Raw genomic sequence first — 21,592 nt, 5'->3', positions numbered from 1 at the left:
AACCATGATTCAGTGTGGGGTTTGGCACTTGTTGATTAAATGCTGCACTGTATTAATCTCCTTGAAGCTGTACAGCAGAGTTTAAAGCTACTTATGCACAATTATGCCCCGGTGTGCCCGGTCAGGCCGGTATCCTGGAGCCTCATGTCAAATGTGCCAACGTCCCAGTCTTGAGATGCTTGACATGCCTGGCTACCTTACCTACCTACCTTACCCACCTTATGCAGGTGCTCCGTAGGTATACTTACAGCCTGCAGGTGATCCAGAAATGGTGTGGTGCTTGTAATGGTACCACCTGCTGTGCGCAGGGCCCACCAGTGGCCGAGGCGGGCACCCCTCAAGTCATACTGATGATACCCTACGAGGCTGACAACCAGTACTGAATTTATCAAGTTTTCCATCCTCTTGCAACACTGGTCTTTGGGCCACTTCAAACAATAGACGGGACAGCATCCTTGGTACCGCGGTTGCCGACTACCTCTTCTCAACCCACAGGCTCGCAGCTTATAAATAAGTTGATTCAGGCGTCCTGGAGGAATTGCCCCAACTGTAGACACCAGGTTACTGTAAACAAAGCGGCGCCTCGCAAATTCGGACTCATTAAGGTCAAGCTCAAGGTATTATCCCCATCTGAGATACTACTTTCTTCCATGGTCCTGTCGCCATCCATTTTTGTTGCCCAGGCATGCCAGGTGACTTTTCAAGCTTGAATTTGTCAGCCGGCCTGCCTGTGAAAGCCGGTCGGTGGATGAAGAGCAAAACAAGCATTCTATAGACACTGCCCCTATACTAACTTCGTAGGTACTGTTCTGCTGTCGCCAACACCGCCTTACGAGGAAAATACTACACCTCCCCGCTGACTCATGACCTTCGGTTCGTATTCGTAACGTTCCGTCTCGGACACTGACATCCTTGGCTTCAAAAACAACACTTGCAATGTCGATCAATGGTAGTGGTGGCGTTGGTGGAGCTCATTTGCCAGACATTGTGTGCCAGCGGCTTTCATGCTATCTAAAAACAACCCTCAATCTTCTAACCCCGAAGTATATATTGGTCAGTTCAACGCCAGACTCACGAAACGGGCCTCGTCCGCAACTGAATCGCGCCAGACTGACGACAACAATTACCCCCAAAACATATTCGCAACGTCTTTGATCCGCTGCTTCAGATCATCCCACTTCCCCTTCGTCACAATGTTCCTCTCCAACATTTTCTATGACAAAAACAATCCTCCCAAACCCGTCACCCAATCATTCTCTGGCAAAACCGTTCTGATCACTGGCGCCACCACCGGCATCGGTCTCGAAACTGCCAAAAAACTAGCAGCACTCGATGCAGATCGAGTCATCATCACAGCTCGGACTGAGGAAAAGGGACGTGCGGCAAAGAAGCAAATCGAGGATTTTGTTGCTGCACAACCCACCCGACAAACCGGTATCAAATCTGAAATCATTGTCTTGACGCTGGAAATGAGTTCATTCAAGCAAACCAAGGATTTTGTGACCCAGCTCCGATCGCATACTTCAAGCCTCGATGCCGCCATCCTCAATGCCGGACTCATGCAGGCCGGTTATGTCCAAACTGAAGACGGCTGGGAGGAGGCCCTTCATGTGAATGGACTTGGCACCTTTCTTCTGGGAGTCCTGATCCTGCCCTTCCTGGTCGCAAAGGCCGATGTCCAAGACTCCTCTTACAAGCCTCATCTCACCTTTGTGTCGTCTGGAAGAGCATTCGCAGTCAATGCCGAAAAAGAAAAGGCCTGGATTAAGAGTGAGCAGCCTCTTGAGTATGTCAGCTCCCAAGAAAACTTTGTGCCAGGGTTAGCTGCAATGGCGTCGCAATATGCAAAATCCAAATTCGTCCTCGAGGTCGATGTCCGACGACTGGCAGTGTCAGACTTCAACATGGACGCTCATGGCAAACCCAAGGTCATCATCAGCACCACATGTCCCGGTACCACCGCTAGTGACATCTCTCGGGCAATCCCCTCGCGTGTCGTCCGTGGCCTGGCTTTGCTTGCCTTTTATTTCATCGCTCGAAGGCCGGAGCAGAGTGCAAATGGCCACATCAGCTCTCTGCTGACTGGCGACGATATGAATGGAGAAATGTGGAAAAACGACATCAAGTATCCGCCGGGCGAAGCATTCTACACCGATGACGCTGTTAGACTCGCCGAAAATTTGTGGTCAGAGACACGACAGTTGACTCTGAAGGTCGAACCCTCGACCAGTCCTTTACTAGTTGGGGCATAGACAACGTGTTTCTTGTATTTCCCGCATATCTACTTGTGTGCGGTTTTATTCCCTTGTTCGTCCCTCAATCCCACGAGGCATAAGTCTCACACATTCATCCTCTTGGTGGACCTGTTAGCTTATCAGTCGTGTTCAGCATTGAGGGCTCCATCTGGTTCCACTAATAACATGGACTGATGCCCAAGCTTGAATGATAGGCGCAAGCGACCAAAGAGAAAACTCAGGCCTTGCTGGCTGGAACGTCTTTGCCGCCAATGTTGGGCGAATCATACATCAGGGCGACCAATCATGGTTTGGTTCGATTTCCCAGCCTGAGAATATCGAATGGAGTCGTCCGTTGAGTGCTCCAGATCTTCTTCAGTCACGCCCGGTTTACTTGTGCACAAACCGCAAATTCTTTCTTCGAATGTCATAAACCAAAGACCAAGCATTGGCTCCACAGCCACTTCTTCACTCAAAGTTGTCATGTTATACTGAGAGTCTGTAAGAGAGCCGGTGACGACAACCAATCGCCTCTCGCTATCGGTAACGCAACTGATGTGTTGGCAACGCATGACTGGCGCACGGCTGAATTCGGAGGATCGGCTACTGCATGTCAGTTTTCGCAACCAGTTTGTTTGATTTCTTTAATCTTTTGCAGGTCTGCAAACATCCAAATCTTGAATCCATTGATTATCATCCAATTCCACCCCCTTGGTTTGACTTGAATCAGTAGTGATTCCATTGTCAGTTGACAAGAGGCCTTGTCGTTTCGTTCGTGTTGTCACTCGACTGTGTCTGATGAACTTTCACCCAAAAGGCCGCCTTTGATCAACCCCGCAATCGCTAGTCGGGGGTTATCGATAGCGTCATGGTCGACATCGACCCTATGTTGACAGGACTTTTATGAGTATGTCACCCATGACAGTTCATGCGTCGCCGCAAAAGAAACTAACCTCGAAGAAGACGACTTGAATGCGTCTGACCAAGGGGCGGGTCAGGTTCCGGTTGTTGAACTGGATTCTTCCACGGTCTAGCCGATTTCCCGAACACCATGATGGACTTGATGATTCCAATAGATGACATCGAGATCTCCACGATGAATCAACAAACTTTGCTCTTGACGAGGCCGAACAATACAGAACCTTCAGCCAAGCGCCTTTTCCTCGATGTCAACTCTGGCGTTGCAATTCCTTCTCCCCTTCTAAACGCAGTCCCCCCTCTCACACGTGGGACCTCCACGGCATCTTCGGCCTCCGGCTCGATCGATACCGATCTTGCCAGTAGCATCCTCGGGGATGGTTATGTACTTGAATCACAAGATGGAGTTCTCACAATGCCTTTCAGATATCAGGAGGACGCGGACTTGTTGTGTCCGTTTCAAATCCTCGACTGTCAAACAGTCTTTGCCGACATTGTCCCTTTCAAGATGCACGTCTTTTCTCATTTTCGTGGTCATGAATTACCGACAATGGCGGCGTGTTTTCTCTGCGATAACAAATACTTTCAGCGTCCTGAAGACGACTCTGCTCTAGCATGGAACAACATGTTGTCTCACATGGCACATGATCATTTCCGCAAGGGCCAACGTCTGGCAACGGTAAGAACTGACTTTGCCCTGATGAGGTGGATGTTTAGCAAAAGAATCATCAGCCACAGTCAGTTTTCTCGGGCGCAGTTGCCAGCCACCCCAATAATCCTACCGGGTTCGGCGAGGCGAAGGCGAGAGATTTCAGATCGAATCGAACTGCCAACTGCACCGTCAGCGCCCACGCCCCCTGCAATTCTTGCGCATCTGGCCTCTGTCGGACATCAGAATGAGCCGTACACCGTCAACTCGGGAGCCAGGGCGGACAGACGGAGGTTGGAGGCAACAGGATCAACAATTCGAACCTCGAGCTTGATGTGAGGGTAGGACTCGGAATCTGAGAGCGATGAACCGGGACCGCCTTCGCTGGCTAACACAGTTCCCTAAGGCATCAGGACAGGTCAACTTGTGTACACTCTGGGAATCTTTTCTTGCAAGCGATGGCGTTGGATGGTTCTCAATGCCTGTATGAATTTGTGTATCTGAACAGCAGGGGTGCTAGGAAATCACTAATGTTGTATTGTTTTAACAAGCCCATGATGCTGATTGTGTCAAGATTGAGTGTCGCATTGACTTCAGGAACTTGTCGTTTTCAGGGCCAATTATGATGAGCATGGTACTGGATTTGACAGAGTACCTTAGGCTTGGGCGTCAATTCTGGCATTTATACTGAGAAGAAATGACATTTCTTGTCGGAAAAATGAGAAGTGAGGTGATAATGAGAAGAAGTGCAAATGAAGATGGGAGGGAGTAAGAGCGAGCGGATGTAGGAAACAGAGGAAGCCGCGCGTCCACGTGATTGCGGCCCCAATAATGACGAATCTGGATGATGGCTGCCTGCCAGAAGGCGCCTTGTACCACAACCCGCAGGACTAACACCATCACTCGTCCTGGTAGTCTCCCAGAGCAACCAGCAACCCCCGAGTCCGCTGACCGATGAGCTTTGACATACTTGACTGTCTTGCAGGATAGACAAGAACTCATAATACGAGACTGAACGAGCGTGAACCCTTCCAAGGTTCGATTGTGTACTCTCTCCAACCAATCATTGATAAATCTGAGTCTTTTGACATCGATGTACGGAGATGTTCAGCACCTTCTCTAAGAACATGGGTAGTATTGCGCCTGTCATGCACTTGTACTGGTACGCGTTCCATCAGGTCGTGTTGACTGAGGTCGTTTTACATGGGCCAATACCATCAAGTCTACCCCACAAACCTGATATAATGGGTCGAAGTCGGCAAATGCCAAATGAAGCCGCCGCAAACTCAGCTGCCACGAGATGCATGCATGAGTGAGTCCACCAAGCTTCTGACACATCCTTTACCGGTTCCCGCTCGCTGGCAGGCATTGATATCTTCTGCTTCGAATCAGTAAAGGTTTAAACAATGTAGGTCGTATCAAAATAATCTCAATGCGAGAGTCAGACAGCAGTTGGTACAATTTGTATATCTTCAAAGATTTTCAGAACAGGTCTGTGTGAAATTGTGCTTCATCATGTAGGGGATAGAGTGGATGAGATCAAGGAAAATCGTGGAAGCGTACCTTCTGAGCAGGATGACAATGCTGGTAGAGACTGTAGCCACAATGGGAATGTTTCGGTGGGTAAACTATGCTTCTCGGATCCGTAGGCCTGTCCGGCAGCCCACTCAGTCAAGGAGGCCTTCAAGTTGCTGAGTCGTCCGTTGTAGCCTTTGGCCGCTTAAAGAATCCATCCAGACGTTTTTGGCGCTCATCATGGGGCGTTGAACCTAGCCCACCCCGGGTTCTCTTGAGACCTGCCAGATGGTCTCTACCATTGACGGTGACTATGGTTAGCTTCCTGTCATTCAGTATTGGATGGTCTCCGTCACGGGTGGTTGGCGAAAGCTCCCGGCCTTGAATGGAACGGTTGTGTTGCCTCGCCTCGATCGTGACTTCAAGGAAGCTGGTATTACCCCATGATGGTAAGTATGGGAGTGGTTTATTGTGGTGGACTGGATCCACCTCAGGACCCATTCGGACACTGCTGGCTCGAAATTTGCTGAGAATGGTGCGCCACAAAACAGCAAGAAAAAGACCATGGGAGACGATGGCAACACAATCCGGGGTCAAGTCAGCGTCACTATGATCTGAGACAGTCGCAAGGAGGGGTAGAACAGAGTTGATCAAGAACTCTTCCGCTCGACTTGTCATGGCTTCCTTTGTCTCTTGCGGCCGGAAATGGGGATCTTGCACATCGTGGTGCTGAGGAGTCAATGCACTTTGCGCTCGTCTGGAAGCCCATGGAACAAGTTCGAGGGAGCCAAAGTCCTGCTCACGAAGAAGAGCCAATCTCACCACATCTGGAACACGGTGAACATCTGCCCATCTGGAGCTCTGGTGTTTGCGAACTTCTTCAGCAGTCAAATAGGCCCGCTGGAGATCTGACGCGAAAATATGCGTCAGTTTCAGATTGCGGTGAGTGGCGAGGTATGCACCAAGCCGCTGCGTTTGAAGGACGCCATGGTTAGTCAAGCGTGAGTCAGAAACACCTGCAAGTAGTCCAGCAACATTGTGCTCAGTCTCGCCATGCCGGACCAGAAATAATCGCATCTGAGAAAATTCTGACGGCTGACCTGGTGCCTGTTCAGGGTGATGAAGAAGTCGAGAATAAAAACGGTAGAAGAAGTTGTGGCACATGGGGTTAGTGTGGTGAACTAGTTACGCGCGAGCTCCGGGGCAAGTATTCCGAGATTTACTGGTTGTCCTGCGCAGTCTCAACTGCTTCATTTTCATCGCAGTTTAACATTGTCCAGGTGCAGATATTGGCCCATCCCGAATTGCATCACCATTCAAAGCTATCATTGATCCTCGCGACCGACCAATAGCCATACTTCCTTCGGCTTTGGACACAATCGATATCTTGAATTGCGACCCAATCCTAGGCAGGTCTTTCTGAGGCACTATCGACAATCGACCACAATCGACGTCATGGAAGGGTACGAATCGATAAACCTGGTCTATTGGATATATATTAATACATGTGAACAGACTTACTCAGGTGGAACAGAGGGAGTTGAACTCTCGAATGGAAAAGAAACAAATGAAGGAGTTCATGACGGTATATCATGGCACACTGAAACCCCAAGTGAACAAGAGCTAATCTGCGTTTTCCCTCAACAGATGTATTCGAAACTTGTTCAGCGATGCTTTGATGACTGCGTCAATGATTTCACAACAAAGTCATTAATATCCAGGGAAGAAGGCTGTGTCATGAGATGCGTGGACAAGTATCTTAAGGGTTCTGAGCGGTTGGGACAACGATTCCAAGAACAGAACGCTGCCATGATGCAATCTGGAGGTCTACCAGGGAGATAAAACTGCAAAGTCTTTCTTGTTTGATACCAACAACCAACCTAGGTTTGAAGCGGGAACCAAAATTTTGTACAACACACCCACGCCGGTCTGTCAGCTGTTGATGGGACAACACTGAGGTTGAAAGTCAACTATAAAGTCGGCGTTTCTACATGGACTCTCATAGCACCACAATCACAATGCTTTCGCAGCAGAGTATGCTTAGGTTGAACGGGAAGAAATGGAAATAATTGGGCCCAGACAAAGCCGCAAGACAAAGTGAAGATGCCTGCGCATGATGTAACTGGCATTTATGAGGTTCTTGTCCTCACCATTCAAGTGTAGAAGGTGTCGAAAGAACCATCAGGGTCCACTTTTGGTGTACTCTTGGTTGGATTCCAGATCCTTTAGCTGCGCAAATCAGACATGAGATATCTGTCTCGACACTCCTCGCTCTTGTGCCTCTATTTTGGGCAATGTTTCCCGACCCTGGGATCATCAATTCTTCGACCCAACCAGATCGTCTGACTCCGGTCCGAACCACGTGCTCTGTTCCATCAAACGGAGAAGAGGAAAAGGGAAATTGGCGCTGTACGGCATGAATGTAGAAACCGATTTCCGCCCTGGGGGTGAAATTCTCAATGGATTCTTTCCGAGAGTCCTTTACTTTGTTTCCGGTGGATAGAAAGACAAAGCCCTTCTCCTCACTTCACCAGAAGCCTAGAAAAGAGAAGACATGTTGTCGACCAATGGTTGCTCTCCACATTGACCTCCACTCTGGCAAAGACGCAGACAGACCACCAGTGCCACCTTTTGCACCCTACAGCTACCACAGCACCCACGACAATGACCCCACCAACAATTTACACCCCATCGGCACTTCCGTCATATTTACCCTCACCCATGGACTATCTTCTACTCCGTATGCTGCTCAAAAGCATTTCTCCTCCTGTTTCTACCCTAACCTCTTGATCGAGTCCTTTTGAAGCCACCAAGTAAACATGTCTGACACCGTGGGAAAGGTAAGAACCCCTCTCAGACGAGTCTACCATCCACATACTGACCCAAGATTTCCCCGCAGACCATTACGTGCAAGGTATGCAGACGAATCCCTCCGATACAACCTCCTTCGCTTACCTGTCCAGGGTGCTGTCGCCTGGGAGGCTGGCAAAGACCTTTCCATTGAAGACATCGAAGTTGCTCCACCTCGAGCACACGAAGTCCGGATCAAGATTCTATACACTGGTGTCTGCCATACTGGTACAAACATCTCTGGGACAGAAGCCACAAGACTCTGTAACTGAACAATCTCGCAGATGCATACACTCTGTCTGGCAAGGACCCTGAGGGTGCCTTCCCCGTCGTCCTTGGTCACGAGGGTGCTGGTATCGTGGAGTCGGTAGGCGAGGGCGTCACCAACGTCAAGCCTGGTGACCACGTCGTTGCCCTTTAGTGAGTGTTGGCTCCATACACCCGTCAAGAATACTTTTCTCATGCCAAGCCAGTACACCGGAATGCAAAGAATGCAAATTCTGCAAGTCTGGCAAGACCAACCTTTGTGGAAAGATCAGAGCCACCCAAGGCAAGGGCGTTCTGCCAGACGGAACCAGTCGATTCAAGTGCAAGGGCAAGGACTTGCTCCATTTCATGGGAACATCGACTTTCATCCAATACACTGTTGTTGCAGATATCTCTGTCGTCGCCATCACCGACAAGGCTCCGTTGGACCGAGCATGCCTGCTTGGTTGTGGAATCACCACCGGTTATGGTGCGGCCACCATTACCGCCAATGTTGAAAAGGGCTCCAACGTCGCCATCTTCGGTGCGGGCTGTGTCGGCCTCTCCGTCATCCAAGGTGCCGTTAAAAATGGTGCGGCCCGAATCATCGTCGTGGACGTCAATGACAAGAAGGAGGAATGGGCAAAGCAGTTTGGTGGTACCGAATTTGTCAACCCCACCAAGCTCAATGGCAAGAGCATCCAGGAACATCTCGTCGAAATTACCGATGGAGGTCTTGACTATACCTTTGACTGCACCGGTAACGTGGGAGTGATGCGAGCTGCGCTTGAGGTGAGTTTTCCAGTCTAAGGATTCGTCAAGTCTCGTGTGCTAACTATTCCTGCCAGGCTTGCCACAAGGGCTGGGGACAGTCAATCATCATTGGTGTTGGTCAGTATTCCTGCTTTCTGATATATCAAAATTACCGCAGCTAACGAGAATTAGCCCCTGCTGGTGCTGAAATCTCCACCAGACCATTCCAGCTCGTCACCGGCCGTGTCTGGAGAGGCTGTGCCTTTGGAGGAGTCAAGGGTCGCACCCAGCTCCCGGGACTGGTCCAAGATTACCTAGATGGCCAACTTAAAGGTTTGTTGGGCCGGCCTCGATGGCGCAATGCATGCTAACGACGAGTCAGTGGACGAGTTCATCACACATCGACAGCCTCTCGACAAGATCAACGAAGCTTTCCATGACATGCATGCAGGAGACTGCATCCGCTGTGTTGTTGACTTGGGATCGAATTGACTACACTCGGACCCAACAACGTTTCCGAAGCTGTAAGCGATGGGGGCATAATGGCTGTGACCAATATGGAAAATCTTTGCTTGTTGGCCACGATTTTTGCAAAAGATCGCGCAAATTGTGTCGTGCATTTCCATATGCGGTGCAAAGCCCCAAAAAGTAAATACCCAATATCATGAACATCAAACACGTCCTGTCTCTTGATAGTCGCAGCCTATCACATGAAATCCGAAGGCTTCGTTCTGACAACTTGTAGACGTTTAATGCGTCCATCAGACAATGAAACGGTTGTGCTCCGACTTTACAATGGGTGACGAAGAGTCTTGATGACGGCATTTAAGTCTCGCATTTTTTGGCTGGGAGTGTCGGTTGGGAGCCGAGATCTAGATCTGGTTCCCAGCTGTTACCGAATTTTCGAGCTGGCCTATCCGTGAACATGTATCAAGAGCTGTAATGCACATGGTGACTATGGTATGCGCATACTTGCTCTGAAGTTTCCAGTGTCATTGCGTGCCGTGAAAAACACTCGATGACTGGGTCGCCTCGTCATGGCTGAAGCCAGAACCCAAAACTGGGTGGAGACCATTTAGAACGGAAGGGCGAGGTTCCGAGCTGCCATACCGCCCGAGGGGCGTGCCCCTAGGCCTCTAGGCCCGAAGAGCCCTGGAACTCTGACCTGTCGCGCCTGTAATTGGGGGACGGGGGGGGGTGTGCTTGTGAACGACCCACCTTCGTTTCCTGTCTCGACTGTGTGGGGGCTTCCAGTGGCTAGAAACGAGCATCACGGCCCCTAGAGCACCAGTAGAATGGTTCGTGTCCCAGGTTGTCCCTAATCCAGCATCCCAGACCATTCGCCCGACAAAAATGGTCGAGGCGCCTCCAGGAGCGACGCCCCTCTGGCCTGGTGAGAACGTCACGAGTCTTGCTGGCAGGCAATAAGCATTGTCCAAGCCTTAAAGCCGGTCACTGCAGCCTGCAGGGACCTCGGGACTTGTGTAACCAAAAGAACCAAAGGTCCAGGGTCCCCTCTGCAAATTCCCTCTCCCTGGTAGTCACCGTGGAACACCCCTTCGCCTACGCCCAATCTCGTCAGCTGGGGAGGTCTTCATCCTGGATCTCTCTTCGTCTGCTGTGTCGCTTACAAGGGACCGACCGAGTGCTACGCGATCGAAGCAATTTCTGGTTCTTATGCACTTGTGAATTGACCTCGAACCATCCCTTGCCAGCAAGTTCGTAGTCGTGGTATATCCTGCTCAATTTTCTCCTCTGCAGGCTATTTCCTCGTGTCTGATATCGACATTGGCTTACACCATCAACACTGGCCTATATTTGCGCCTCCATGTGGACCACAAGTTGACATTATCCTTCTTCAAGCAAAGTGCTGTCGGGCGCCTTCCGTGGCATTCTGCCTAAGAGAGCATTCACCCTTTGTGTTCCGTCAAGGATGCATCAACGTGTGACGGAACGCTCGGTAGATGCTGCGGCAAAGGAGCCGCTTCTGGGAAACGAGAAGAGATCCTGGCAGAGCAAGATGCCACACGAAATCGACCAAAATCAAGAAAGAACTCCTGGAGACTTTCCATCACGTGCGTCATCACTCCATGCAACACCTTCGCGGTGACTGACAAAGTAAGCAGCAAGCTGGACATTGGCAAAATCCAATAATGGCGGCCAAACAATGCCACAGACGATCGCGCATCGAGGTTACAAAGCGAAACATCCGGAAAACACTTTGAAGGCGTTCCGGGGCGCTGTCGATGTTGGTGCGCATGCCATCGAGACCGACATTCATCTATCCAAAGATAACGTGGTGGTTCTGTCTCATGTAAGTTGATTTCAGGCTCTTGGCCGATGCTTTGATTGACCAATTCGATAGGATGGGGACCTCAAGCGATGCTTTGGTCAGAAGCAAAAGATCATCGACTGTGATTGGCAGTACTTGAGCTCACTTCGCACACTTCGAGAACCTCATGAGCCAATGCCTAGATTGTTAGATCTCCTCCAGTACCTTGCTCAGCCAGGTCTGGAGCACATCTGGCTCCTCCTGGACATCAAGATCGACAATAATGCAGACGACGTAATGAGGCTCATTGCAAAAACATTGGCTTCGGTTGATCCTGGAATTCGACCATGGAAAGAGCGCGTGGTCCTCGGCATCTGGGTCGCCAAATATCTTCCGCTTTGCACCAAATATGCTCCGGGCTATCCAATATCACATATTGGCTTCTCCACCCTGTACGCCCGGCAGTTCCTGAAGGTGCCCAACGTGTCATTCAACATGCTGCAGAAGGTCATGTTCGGTCCCCTTGGAGCTCGGTTCTTGAGAGATGTGCAAAAGGCGCATCGACCGTTGTACCTGTGGACGGTCAACGACGTCAATCTCATGAAGTGGAGCATTCAGAAGCACGTCGATGGGGTCATCACCGATGATCCCAAGACTTTTAGAAAGATATGTGAAGAATGGGATGATGAAAAAGAGCCACCAGCAAAACTCAGCTGGTCCCAACTGCTCTATACATGCTGGTTATATGTACTCATCATGTTTTTCGTCATACCGTTCAGACGCAGATTCCCAGAAACAGTCGGACAATTCATCAAAGCACGAGATCTCCAGGCCAAGGCCAGCTCCAGCGTGGGTCAATTATGAGAACACCCATGGCCGGTGAGGAGAGACCAGAAAAGGACCATGATCTGGTCTATGAGATACGAAATTCTATGGTGTGTCAGATTTGGAGTTCAAGAAGAATGACAGGCGTTGATACATCAATTTTCAAAGATTGTACATACATGTACATCACATGTACATCCATACTCCATATCTATCGGATAATTGATAAGAAGACATGGCCAGCAGAGCCAAAGATTGAAGCTTGCTTCACCCAAGACTTGCACTGGTTGTGCATAGGAAAAGCAACCGAACCTGTGCCACGAGAGAATCGAGCACCACAGTTGCATATACAGGAGGCATCCCTATCATTAGAGAGGTATGGCATTATGCTTCCCAAATCTACCTAGTCAACAAGTATAGTTTGGCTGGCGTGGCTGGGCAAACTATGTTCTCACTGTTGAGGCCAATTTCCGCCCCACCGTGATATTCCACCACATAAGGCTGCAACCGTTTCACCTATCACTGAACTACCGTGGAACATCTTCCCACCCCTTTTCAATAAAGTATAGATATCAGAAGCGCAGCCTCACCTATGTACCTAAATAGGAAGGGCTCCATCACACTATTGACACAGAAAGATGATTTCTTCAACATCATTGTGACATCAGCTACGATCTGGCCGCTATATGCGGAGTATACGTTAACGCTAACGTTGCTGTGCAGTAGGAAAAAGTAACCTTGCTCTCTTTGACCACCAAGCCTCTATGCTTGCGATTGGTAAAGTGGAACACGTTGCCCATCTCAATACGACATAAGCCTTGAGGAAGGATTTGTGGCTGGTTTGTAATGATTTCGGTCAATGACTGGTTGGAACGCAGAGCAGAGGTGGAGCTATCAACTCCCGTCTCCAGGGAGAGGATACACTTGCAACAGGATGGCCCCTTATGGTCGAGCCTCCCAAGCTCTGGTCTCTTTCCCCGTAGGCGCGTCCTACTTTTCTCTCTTTACAGAGATCATTTGCAGCAAGGAACACCCAGAGTTTTGTAGCACCGCTTGCAGATGCGCTTCTACTGGCTTGCTAATGAATGACAGCCTCAGTAAAACTGCTAGCTCGGAAAGGAGTGTAAAAGAATGTAGACTGAACACACCATATGGGTGATGTTGGCAGAGATCCAAAGCATTTGGCAGATACAAAGAGACCCTCCACTATCCTCTCCCAAGTCGGTTGACAATGAACCACGCTCTGATTGAGAGCTTAATTCAAGTCAGTTCTTCTAGAACAGCATTCATGAACTCTTGGATAGCCCTGACAAGTCCTGGTAGATCGTGCTGCCCTGGTGATGAACGTCGATTCAGCTCATTGTGCTGCGTGAGCACTCTTCCAGCCAGGAGCCCGGTTTTTGCACGCCAGTTGACAGCTCGGTCAACATATCGTTTTGTGAAGCCATCTTGAAGGTTGAGCAGAGTGATTTGAAGTTCCAAGGGGCAGATTGGCCTCTGCCAGGCTTGAGATATGAGGTCGTTCTGGTGCGACAGATATTGGAGGAAGTCGATGAGGTGACTATCCTGCAGATGCTGTCAGTGGTTTTTTCACGAGTTGCTGTGCCATTCTCTCGTAGAGCCTTACCTGATACCAGTATTGGAGAATAGAATCCTCGCACGGTGCGCGTGTGATTCCTCCGGTACCCTGCACAAAGCAAAAACTGTACAAAAGGCCACCAATGTCCATCACTTGAACGTCTTCGCATGACGCCACAGAAGAAGGAGTGTCGATGATTGATACAACTGTGTGTGTTCCTTCTCCACTCCCGTGGAGTCTGTCAAAGTTGGCTGCCAGAATCCTCAGGTCAGCCTCTGTGCGGCAAACTCCATCGTAGATCCGACATGGAACAAAGTTTCTTGTTGGTAGTCGTTGCAAGTATTTCATAAAGGGTGGGAGTCCATGAGTGTAGATTCCGAGCGCAACATCTACCCCCAGGTGATTGGCTCTCCTGATGAACTCCTGTCGTGGGATACATCTTGTGGGATGGAATTTGAATTCAAGGACAACAATATTCGCTGTGGATGTGTAAAAGAAATTGGAGGTCGAGAACCCTCCAGTCTCTGGTGAGACAAATTCCACAACAAAGAGTTGTAGATATGCGAGGAGAGTTTCGGTGTGGGCATCCTTGAGAAACTGGTCTTGAACAAGGGCTTTGACACTGGCTTGCGCACTCGCTATTCGACGGGACAACTCTAAGGACCGTTCTTGCGAGGCGAAGACAAGCCACTGGAGTCGATGTGCTACCCGAACAACACGATTGGTAGCTATTTGCTCAGGCGGTGCGGTGAGTTGCCCTACAAAAGCTGCCTGCTCCTCGTCAAAGTGCCGACGAAGCATAGACCTGTTTGCCAGCGCTTGGAGTTCGTTCTCGATCTCATCACACTCGATCTCAAGATCGGCCACGGGAGATATGCTGAGGTTCCAGGAAGATGTCCTTGCTACCTGTGTTGCTGCCATGATTCCAGATTTTTCTCTTCAGTGAAATGACGATGAATGCACTGTAAAGGAGACAGAAGAATGGTGAGAGATCAAATGGCGGGCGACAATGGCACTGGCCAAAGTCATGTCGTATATGGGCCCTGATAAATGTCCATTGGGAAAGCCACGTTAATCAAAACCTGTCTTTTGCATTAGTTGAGCCAATAACACCATGCTACGGTAGGGATTCATGGGTTTGGCTCGGCAATTGACCTGTCAACGGTTAATAATGGGCTATACAGAATTGAAACAAGGCTCCATGATGACCATCTCGTGGCCAGCCTCTTGCTGGAAGACTGAGAACAAGACAGTTGCTATTGTCCCTGAGCTTTGCTGCCATTTGGAACGTAGTTTACCTCATAGCTCGATTCAAGTTCTCTGTAAGATCATGGTTAACACGGCCGAGACTCTTCCCCTTCGTTTTGAGGCTCTAGTCCTAGCCTTGTCGTTGGTGGACTTTCTTCTTGGAGGGTGGCGGTAGCAATAATCTGCGGCTCCATTGTCTCACCGTCATATGGTTGGTCCAGGGGTTCCTCAACCAAACTTGCAAACCTGGGTACCGGCCTGACTGGTTGTCGAGGCCTTGCTACCATGCCATCCTGACCGGTTATTCAGCGCTTGCTCCCATGTCATCCTGACTGGTTGTCGAGGATTTGCTCCCATGCCATCGAACTATGTATGTCTCAGCAGTGATCACCTTGGCAGATCAGACTCGTACCCTCATACGACTTGCTCGAGCCTTTCGACGGCTAGAAGCAGGCAGAACCTCCCCGAAATACCGGTTGGCGCGCCTTTCTACGAGGGTACGCTAATGATCAGGCTTTATGTTGCCCACATCCTCCACAAGACTTGACAAGGGGCGTAACTCTCGTGCTCGAATGTCACACCCAAGGCATCAAAAGCCCGTGGGGGAGAACCAGAGACTATAAAGAGGGGTCAATAGGTACCCCATTGTGGGAGAATCAGGATCAGACACTTCTATGTAATTGGAGCGAGGGCAATATTCTATAGATGTAGCTCCACTAACTCCGCGAGTGACTCTTTGATTAGGACCACATGTGTCCTCTCAGATCTTGTGTGCCATACAGGGACTACTACCACAACATTGGATTGAATTTACTGGTCCACATCACTGTTGTGCACTGATGGAACGTGTTGGCTGTTGGTTTGGGGTTGGCTTAAAGAATCGGAACTAAGTCAATTGTGGTTAAAGCGGATCCACATTTTTGACCCACCTCCTTTCCCTCCTCTTTCCCAAGCAGTATTGTCTATGATCGGGAAGTAGCGCAAAGAAAAGGGTGGACAGAGCATCATCTCAGGCTATCATTCCATCCATTTTGATATTTAGATGGAAAACTACGAGTTCACGTTCTAAAACGCGGCGTTGAACGGTCAAGGCCAGGTCAAGTTGGGGACAATGTTGCGATGTCAACTGTGTTATTCGAGCTACAAAGAGGAGCAAGGAGAAGGAAACAGACTGAGAAGGGGAGCGAAGGAGGGAGGGGGAAGGGAGGGTGACTCCACACACACATACAGAGCGAGAGAAAGTAAGAGAGAGCAAGCTGTCTGAGGGCTGGCCGGCGGCTCCTGCCGCAACATAGAATGTCCATGCAACCCCTGCTGAAAGCTTGCGTATGTAGCAAATGTTACGACGACCATGCTGCGAGGGTGCATGGCACACACCCAGCACATAAACCCTGCCATGACGAGTACGATGTCAATATTTGTTTCCATTTAATTGCCATGGGTCAGCTGCTGCGAGATGTGGCGTGGCCCGAATCGGCGATTCTCCGACCAGGTTCCATGTTACTAGAGTGTCCCGACGGTTTGGAACATCCTGTGGATTTACTACAAAGGATCCTCACCGCTAGCCTGACTGTGACTGAGATCAAGGCAGCAGGTCAGTCCCTCCCTGTCATGGACTCGGCTGACTTCCAGAGCATTACTTGTCTCTTTCATGAGCTCGGCTGGCTTCCATACCACCATCACCTCAGTCGACGTAAAGGGTGTCGTTTCTTGTACTCTTCGTTCTCATCGAGGAAACCCTCGCGGGAAACAAGGTGAAAATGGTTCAGAATGTCCCTGAATTCCGAGCCCTTTTCCGAGCATGTGAGGCCTCGACCGCCTTGGCGGATGTATACGTCTGGTAGCATTTTGGGCAGGGTCTCTAGAGCAAGGGTAAGGGCACATTGTCCGATAGTCGAACCGTAGGAGCCAGGATAGAGAAGTCGCACCTCGTATTGTATTCCGTGGATCTGGTTCACTGCTCCCTTGCCATCCAATGAGCCATGGCAACTCGCAAATACAGGTGGTCATGTTGCAGGTCGTATCATGTGGTAGACATTGAGCATGACTGATGGCTAAGCGTGCTGGATTGTACAAAGCAAGTTGGAAGTGGATATCGCCGGAAATGCTGTAAAATTGTGACTACCTATGTTGGAGGCTTTGGCCGTCATGCCACAGTAGGTTGCTTCACCGGTTTTGATCTTCCCCCGTTTGAAAGCCCCGTTGAGAGGATCGTCTAAAGTGCTATAGCTTGTCTGAGACAACGTAGATTTGGTGGGTGCGATAGGTGTCATAGCTGTCTTGGATGTTGCAGGTGCCATAGGCGTCGTAGGTGTCGCAAACCGCCGCAGGTTTTTTGCATCGTTGTGGCAAATTGCCGTAACAACCTTTCTCCCAGAGACTCTTCTGCCATGACTGTTTAATCATGATATTTAGGCTTCTTCTAACGCTTTTCCCCATCTACTTGACCCCACTGAGCTTTTTATCAGAAAATAATCGATTTCGTAGGACCACAGAGGGTATTTTTGATCGGAAACTTGAATTTAGGCAGGAAAAGTCTCGTCTCAGAGGTGAGGATGTTCTATCTTGCTACTTGAACATTTGCTAAAAGACTCAATCGCGTCACAGCAACTGTGATTTCAACAATATGCAGCACTTCTACCACGGGGAATCTCAGATCTCCTCGGCTTTTACCTGTTCTCGGTGCGTGCAGACGCTGGTCGTTGACACACTGAACAATGAGACAGACCAGTAAAACGTTGAATAAAAGAGAGAGCATGGAAAGCAAGTACGATAAATCATCAGTGGAACGGAGTATTCGCAGGCTACGTTAAAAAGCTATGTAAAACAGTAGCAGCTAGTCGAATGGATAAACAGCACCAATTCAAGCCTCAATCTAAATGAGGATCAGCATCGCAACTCGGTGCCTGCTAGGTGGCCGAGCAATGGACCCATATCATCAGGAGCCACGAAGTTCAGAGTAGGCTGGGCATGTTCCAAGACCAAGACGCCGCCGTGTCTGTAGTTTAGAATGAAAGCACCATATTCTTGTTGTTCCAAGTAGCGTTTCTGGAAGCGGTAGCATGTCTCTATCGGAGAAAGGACGTTGCTGTTGTTGCACTTGGCCGCTTCGGACTCACTCCAGCGCTGGTGGTCCATGATTTGAGCGGGCTCGAAGGGATTGAAGATCTTGTGCGCTGTCTCAGTCTCAGGAAAGTAGAGACGCGCAGTCTGGCTGAGCCCAGTCGAAGCAGACATGCCGAATGATGGTCTGAACAACGTGCAACGGAGACCAGGGGATCCACCAGCAGAGTACCATTCAGATGGAACACTACCATTCTGTTCGTATCTCGCTTTTGCGTCTCCAAATTCATCCTCGGGGAATGTACAATACACCCCAATGTCGTTGAGCATACACAATGGTAAGCTAGCCTTGACAACCCAAGTAAGAAACACCAAGGTCTCAATGCGCTCCTGACGCAATTGCCTCTCGGCGTCTATGTCTGGTGTCAACGAGAGAACACCAAACGCAGCCATTGTCTTGATGGCACGAGGCCAAAAGTCTCCGGCTCCTGCTTCGAAGGAGTTGCAATGCCGAAAATGAACCTCCACTCGACGTGCAGTGTTCTCCACGATGATTACAGTTTCGGCACCGAAAGAGAGACAATGTCCAGTAAAGTTCTTGTAGAAGACGCGGTGCTCTTCCACGTCCCCTGACGCCGATTGAATAGAGAGCTCGAAAGAAGGTCCGCCTGTGACGTAGAAAATGGAGATCTGTATCTCCTCTGACTGATGAACCAAGGCTGAAAAATGGTATTCAGATTTGATTTTCTCCTCATGTTCCTCAATGCACATGCTTGTTCGCCGGGCAAGGTACGGTATGTCGTCACAAATCACAAAGCTATACGCTGATGTATTGACCTGGAGCATTATTACGGCTGAAAGTGAGTTTGTTCAGGAGTGTGAGAATTTGGCATGCTGTCACCTCCAAGGAAATTCACAGTAACTAGCACTTGGAACAGGCACAGGAGGACTCGGGAGGCAGCTGTTTTGTTTTGTCCTTTGCAAGCCCCATGTCGCACCACGACAAGCAGGACTCATGGGAGGCCAGCCGATGTTAGAGTAAGCCAAGCGGCCTTGTACCATAGATTTCTTGCATCATCCTCCATATGTTGGATGTATGCAAGCCGCCTGCGGGGTTACACTGCAGAAAGCTACTGAGATGTATAGCACAAAGCAGAGAGGGCAATCTACGGACTTGGAGAGTCTGTCAAATGTGCTGGCTCGGTCGGCATGCCCGAGCCATGATCGAGAGTCAGCAAGGACCCATCCACCCTCATTGCTTGATCAGGCAGTCCAAGGCTTATTAAGTGGATAGGGCAAACAAGGGCCAGTTTCAGCTCGAAGTGAACGCGGGTCACAAGTGCAATCACTTGGGTATAGGATGTTATAGGTCGATGGGCTATGGTCATGTGACTTTCCAACTGGGCGTAATGGCGGAACAACGTGGAACTGGGCGGACGTCCTGAACGTTATCTGATCCTCCCCCCTTGCTGAATGATTTGACCCATTTCATCTGTGTTGTCGCTGGTTGACGGTTCTCCTCCCGTCGAGTCCTTCTGTCGACGTCTTCGAGTCTGGTCTCGCCAATTCCTTCGTGTCTGATAGAGCCGGTTCCTTACAATTGCGCCCCGTTGCGCTTGCGGAATATTCTTCAAAATATCCTTCCCTCGATCTTCTATCCTCCTGAGAGCCTTGTTCATATCCTCGGTGGGGATTGCCTTCCAGTCGAGAGTTGAATCAGCCCACCGGGTGCCCTCTTCGACTAGATCGCGATGTGTTTGATTGGCAATATACTTCCCAATGAATCAGTAATTGAGGCTCAAATATACATATGAGATTCAGCTCACGGTGAGATTATTCAGTTGTTGCTCATCTAAACGCGACTTCTCCAGTATTTCTGCCTTTTCGTCTCTCAATCCAATCAGTCTTTCGTCCATCTTTGTGATGTGTCGGTCAGTTGTGACCAAGTCTGAAGTGGGCAGTTCGACGAGGCTGACTTGAGAGGTGTGCCAAGGATCGTACAAACGTATCTTACTCGATTGGTGCCTAAGGGTCTGCTGGCTCTAACGCTATCGAGACTGTTAGGTACATATGTATCTGGTGTCGCTGTCTAGCACGTTGAGCTCTTCCAAGGCGACCAATTTGTCGGTTCTGCGTCGTCACAGCAAACAATTCTGTGTGAGAAGACCTGAGTTCCGCCAAGAAAGCTGACTGAATCTAGACGATGGCTGGTCCATTGACGCGGGGATATATTGAAAAGAGCAAAGAGAACAGTACGTGAAGAGTGAAGCGTTGCTGCGGGGTCTGCGACAAAAGAACGATTCCCCGCGGAGGAGCGAAACGTGGAAGCCTAGGGCGAGAAGAGGTGTTGTTTCCCTCTACATGCTTGAATCCATCAATGAATTCAATGAACATCTACCAGCTGGCTGGCACGAATCCAGTCAAAAGTATGGATGTCGTGTGACCGCAACGAAAATACCTAGGAAGCAAGCAATTTCAAAGGCCTAGTCTATGTATATTCAAGAAGGATCTTGAAATCCAAGCGCCTTGAGTGCTCGGGTGAAGATCAGCTCCAGAACATGGAAGTGAAGCCTTAGACAACGGTCAATTCATTGTCAACCCTCTCACCTCGACTGTACGCTGCAAAAGTCCACTTATGAAAGAAAGTTGGGATTGAGGGCAAGATGAACGATTCTGAGTTGGACAACAGGGTCGATTACGGATAAGCATGTGATTGTGTTCCCAGATTTCGAGCTGCGTGCCACCTCTCTCACTAGCCACAAGTTGGGCACCAGAAAAGCTGCTTTGGACGACGAATACAAGTATCACCCAATTAGCTGCTGTGTCACCATGTGCTCGTCACTGTTGCCTTGGAGTTACATATTTAGAAGGTGGGATGCCGGAGGTGGAGTGACAATAGAGGCTCCTACCTCTATTCGCTATCCTCACTAGGTCTGAAATCTAAGCGACATGCTGCATTTTCGATGGAAATGCCTCAGCACTAGTGAGGCCGATCTACTCCTGAAGCGCTGAGTCCATGTGACATTGGTTATACTCCCGAGAACTACGAGAGGACTTCTATCTGGAACAGTCTGGTCATGACTTCTATTCACACCGAAAGCGGACTCCTGTGGACAGCGCCCAGTATAGGGAAGAAGATGGTTCAACGCAAACAAATTTTTGCATCTCGCGCAATTTGGTGAGAATAAAGCAGGTACATTCATACTTCACGGCAGGTATTTCACGGAGGATGACTTTGACCTATTCATCTTAGTAGCCAACTCGTACCTACAATGAGCCTCCAATTGCAGGCGCATTCTTTGATGCTGGAGAACATTACAGGTATCGTTCAAGGTGGGCATGCTGGAAGGGGCGACAAGACTACTTATTCAATGGGCGGTAGCCAGCACAAATGATCCTTGAAAACCGTTCTAGCCAAAGACAGTCGTCGCGACTTTCCC

General features: G+C 49.6%; 7 protein-coding genes across 8 annotated transcripts; 3 read left to right on the top strand and 4 right to left on the bottom strand.

The window, feature by feature from the left end:
- Nucleotides 1-2,916: 2,916 nt before the first annotated feature.
- On the top strand, nt 2,917-4,682 carry PV10_00881 (uncharacterized protein). Its single transcript, XM_016365012.1, has 2 exons — nt 2,917-3,141; nt 3,198-4,682. Exon 2 carries the CDS (start codon nt 3,286-3,288, stop codon nt 4,138-4,140), a length of 855 nt encoding a protein of 284 aa, XP_016228661.1. The 5' UTR covers nt 2,917-3,141; nt 3,198-3,285; the 3' UTR covers nt 4,141-4,682.
- On the bottom strand, nt 4,514-6,480 carry PV10_00880 (uncharacterized protein; the record flags this gene model as incomplete). Its single annotated transcript, XM_016365011.1, has 2 exons — nt 4,514-5,179; nt 5,365-6,480. One exon carries the CDS (start codon nt 6,478-6,480, stop codon nt 5,485-5,487), a length of 996 nt encoding a protein of 331 aa, XP_016228660.1. The 3' UTR covers nt 4,514-5,179; nt 5,365-5,484.
- Nucleotides 6,481-7,940: 1,460 nt separating this feature from the next.
- PV10_00879 lies at nt 7,941-9,950 on the top strand. 2 transcript variants are annotated; one of them, XM_016365009.1, is made up of 8 exons: nt 7,941-8,156; nt 8,216-8,230; nt 8,280-8,394; nt 8,451-8,586; nt 8,640-9,204; nt 9,261-9,303; nt 9,358-9,498; nt 9,548-9,950. In XM_016365009.1, the coding sequence occupies exons 1-8, from the start codon at nt 8,136-8,138 to the stop codon at nt 9,655-9,657; spliced, it is 1,146 nt and encodes a 381-aa protein (XP_016228658.1). In that variant the 5' UTR covers nt 7,941-8,135; the 3' UTR covers nt 9,658-9,950. The 2 variants fall into 2 exon arrangements, with proteins under 2 accessions (XP_016228658.1, XP_016228659.1); XM_016365010.1 differs by having other exon boundaries at nt 9,358-9,950.
- Nucleotides 9,951-10,667: 717 nt separating this feature from the next.
- Nucleotides 10,668-12,542, top strand: PV10_00878 (uncharacterized protein). The gene is made up of 3 exons (XM_016365008.1): nt 10,668-11,240; nt 11,292-11,479; nt 11,531-12,542. The coding sequence occupies exons 1-3, from the start codon at nt 11,099-11,101 to the stop codon at nt 12,299-12,301; spliced, it is 1,101 nt and encodes a 366-aa protein (XP_016228657.1). The 5' UTR covers nt 10,668-11,098; the 3' UTR covers nt 12,302-12,542.
- Nucleotides 12,543-13,522: 980 nt separating this feature from the next.
- PV10_00877 (uncharacterized protein) lies at nt 13,523-14,762 on the bottom strand (the record flags this gene model as incomplete). Its single annotated transcript, XM_016365007.1, has 2 exons — nt 13,523-13,828; nt 13,890-14,762. The coding sequence occupies 2 exons, from the start codon at nt 14,760-14,762 to the stop codon at nt 13,523-13,525; spliced, it is 1,179 nt and encodes a 392-aa protein (XP_016228656.1).
- A 3,213-nt stretch (nt 14,763-17,975) lies between these two features.
- On the bottom strand, nt 17,976-18,923 carry PV10_00876 (uncharacterized protein; the record flags this gene model as incomplete). Its single annotated transcript, XM_016365006.1, has 1 exon — nt 17,976-18,923. One exon carries the CDS (start codon nt 18,921-18,923, stop codon nt 17,976-17,978), a length of 948 nt encoding a protein of 315 aa, XP_016228655.1.
- Nucleotides 18,924-19,600: 677 nt separating this feature from the next.
- PV10_00875 (uncharacterized protein) lies at nt 19,601-20,068 on the bottom strand (the record flags this gene model as incomplete). Its single annotated transcript, XM_016365005.1, has 2 exons — nt 19,601-19,924; nt 19,979-20,068. 2 exons carry the CDS (start codon nt 20,066-20,068, stop codon nt 19,601-19,603), a joined length of 414 nt encoding a protein of 137 aa, XP_016228654.1.
- Between the last annotated feature and the right edge of the window lie 1,524 nt (nt 20,069-21,592).

Source organism: Exophiala mesophila, assembly GCF_000836275.1.
Source record: "Exophiala mesophila strain CBS 40295 unplaced genomic scaffold supercont1.1, whole genome shotgun sequence".
Classification (NCBI taxonomy): domain Eukaryota; kingdom Fungi; phylum Ascomycota; class Eurotiomycetes; order Chaetothyriales; family Herpotrichiellaceae; genus Exophiala; species Exophiala mesophila.
The sequence above is the reverse complement of the archived record's forward strand: the minus strand, read 5'-3'. Positions and strand labels throughout refer to the sequence as shown.

Bases quoted from the DNA above. Each gene is read 5' to 3' on its own strand.
- PV10_00878 (XM_016365008.1), top strand. From the start codon at position 11,099: ATGCATCAACGTGTGACGGAACGCTCGGTAGATGCTGCGGCAAAGGAG. The intron at 11,241-11,291 runs GTGCGTCATCAC...CAAAGTAAGCAG, and splicing joins TCCTGGAGACTTTCCATCAC to CAAGCTGGACATTGGCAAAA. The intron at 11,480-11,530 runs GTAAGTTGATTT...CCAATTCGATAG, and splicing joins ACGTGGTGGTTCTGTCTCAT to GATGGGGACCTCAAGCGATG.
- PV10_00879 (XM_016365009.1), top strand. From the start codon at position 8,136: ATGTCTGACACCGTGGGAAAG. The intron at 9,205-9,260 runs GTGAGTTTTCCA...TATTCCTGCCAG, and splicing joins TGATGCGAGCTGCGCTTGAG to GCTTGCCACAAGGGCTGGGG. The intron at 9,499-9,547 runs GTTTGTTGGGCC...ACGACGAGTCAG, and splicing joins CCTAGATGGCCAACTTAAAG to TGGACGAGTTCATCACACAT.
- PV10_00881 (XM_016365012.1), top strand. From the start codon at position 3,286: ATGATGGACTTGATGATTCCAATAGATGACATCGAGATCTCCACGATG.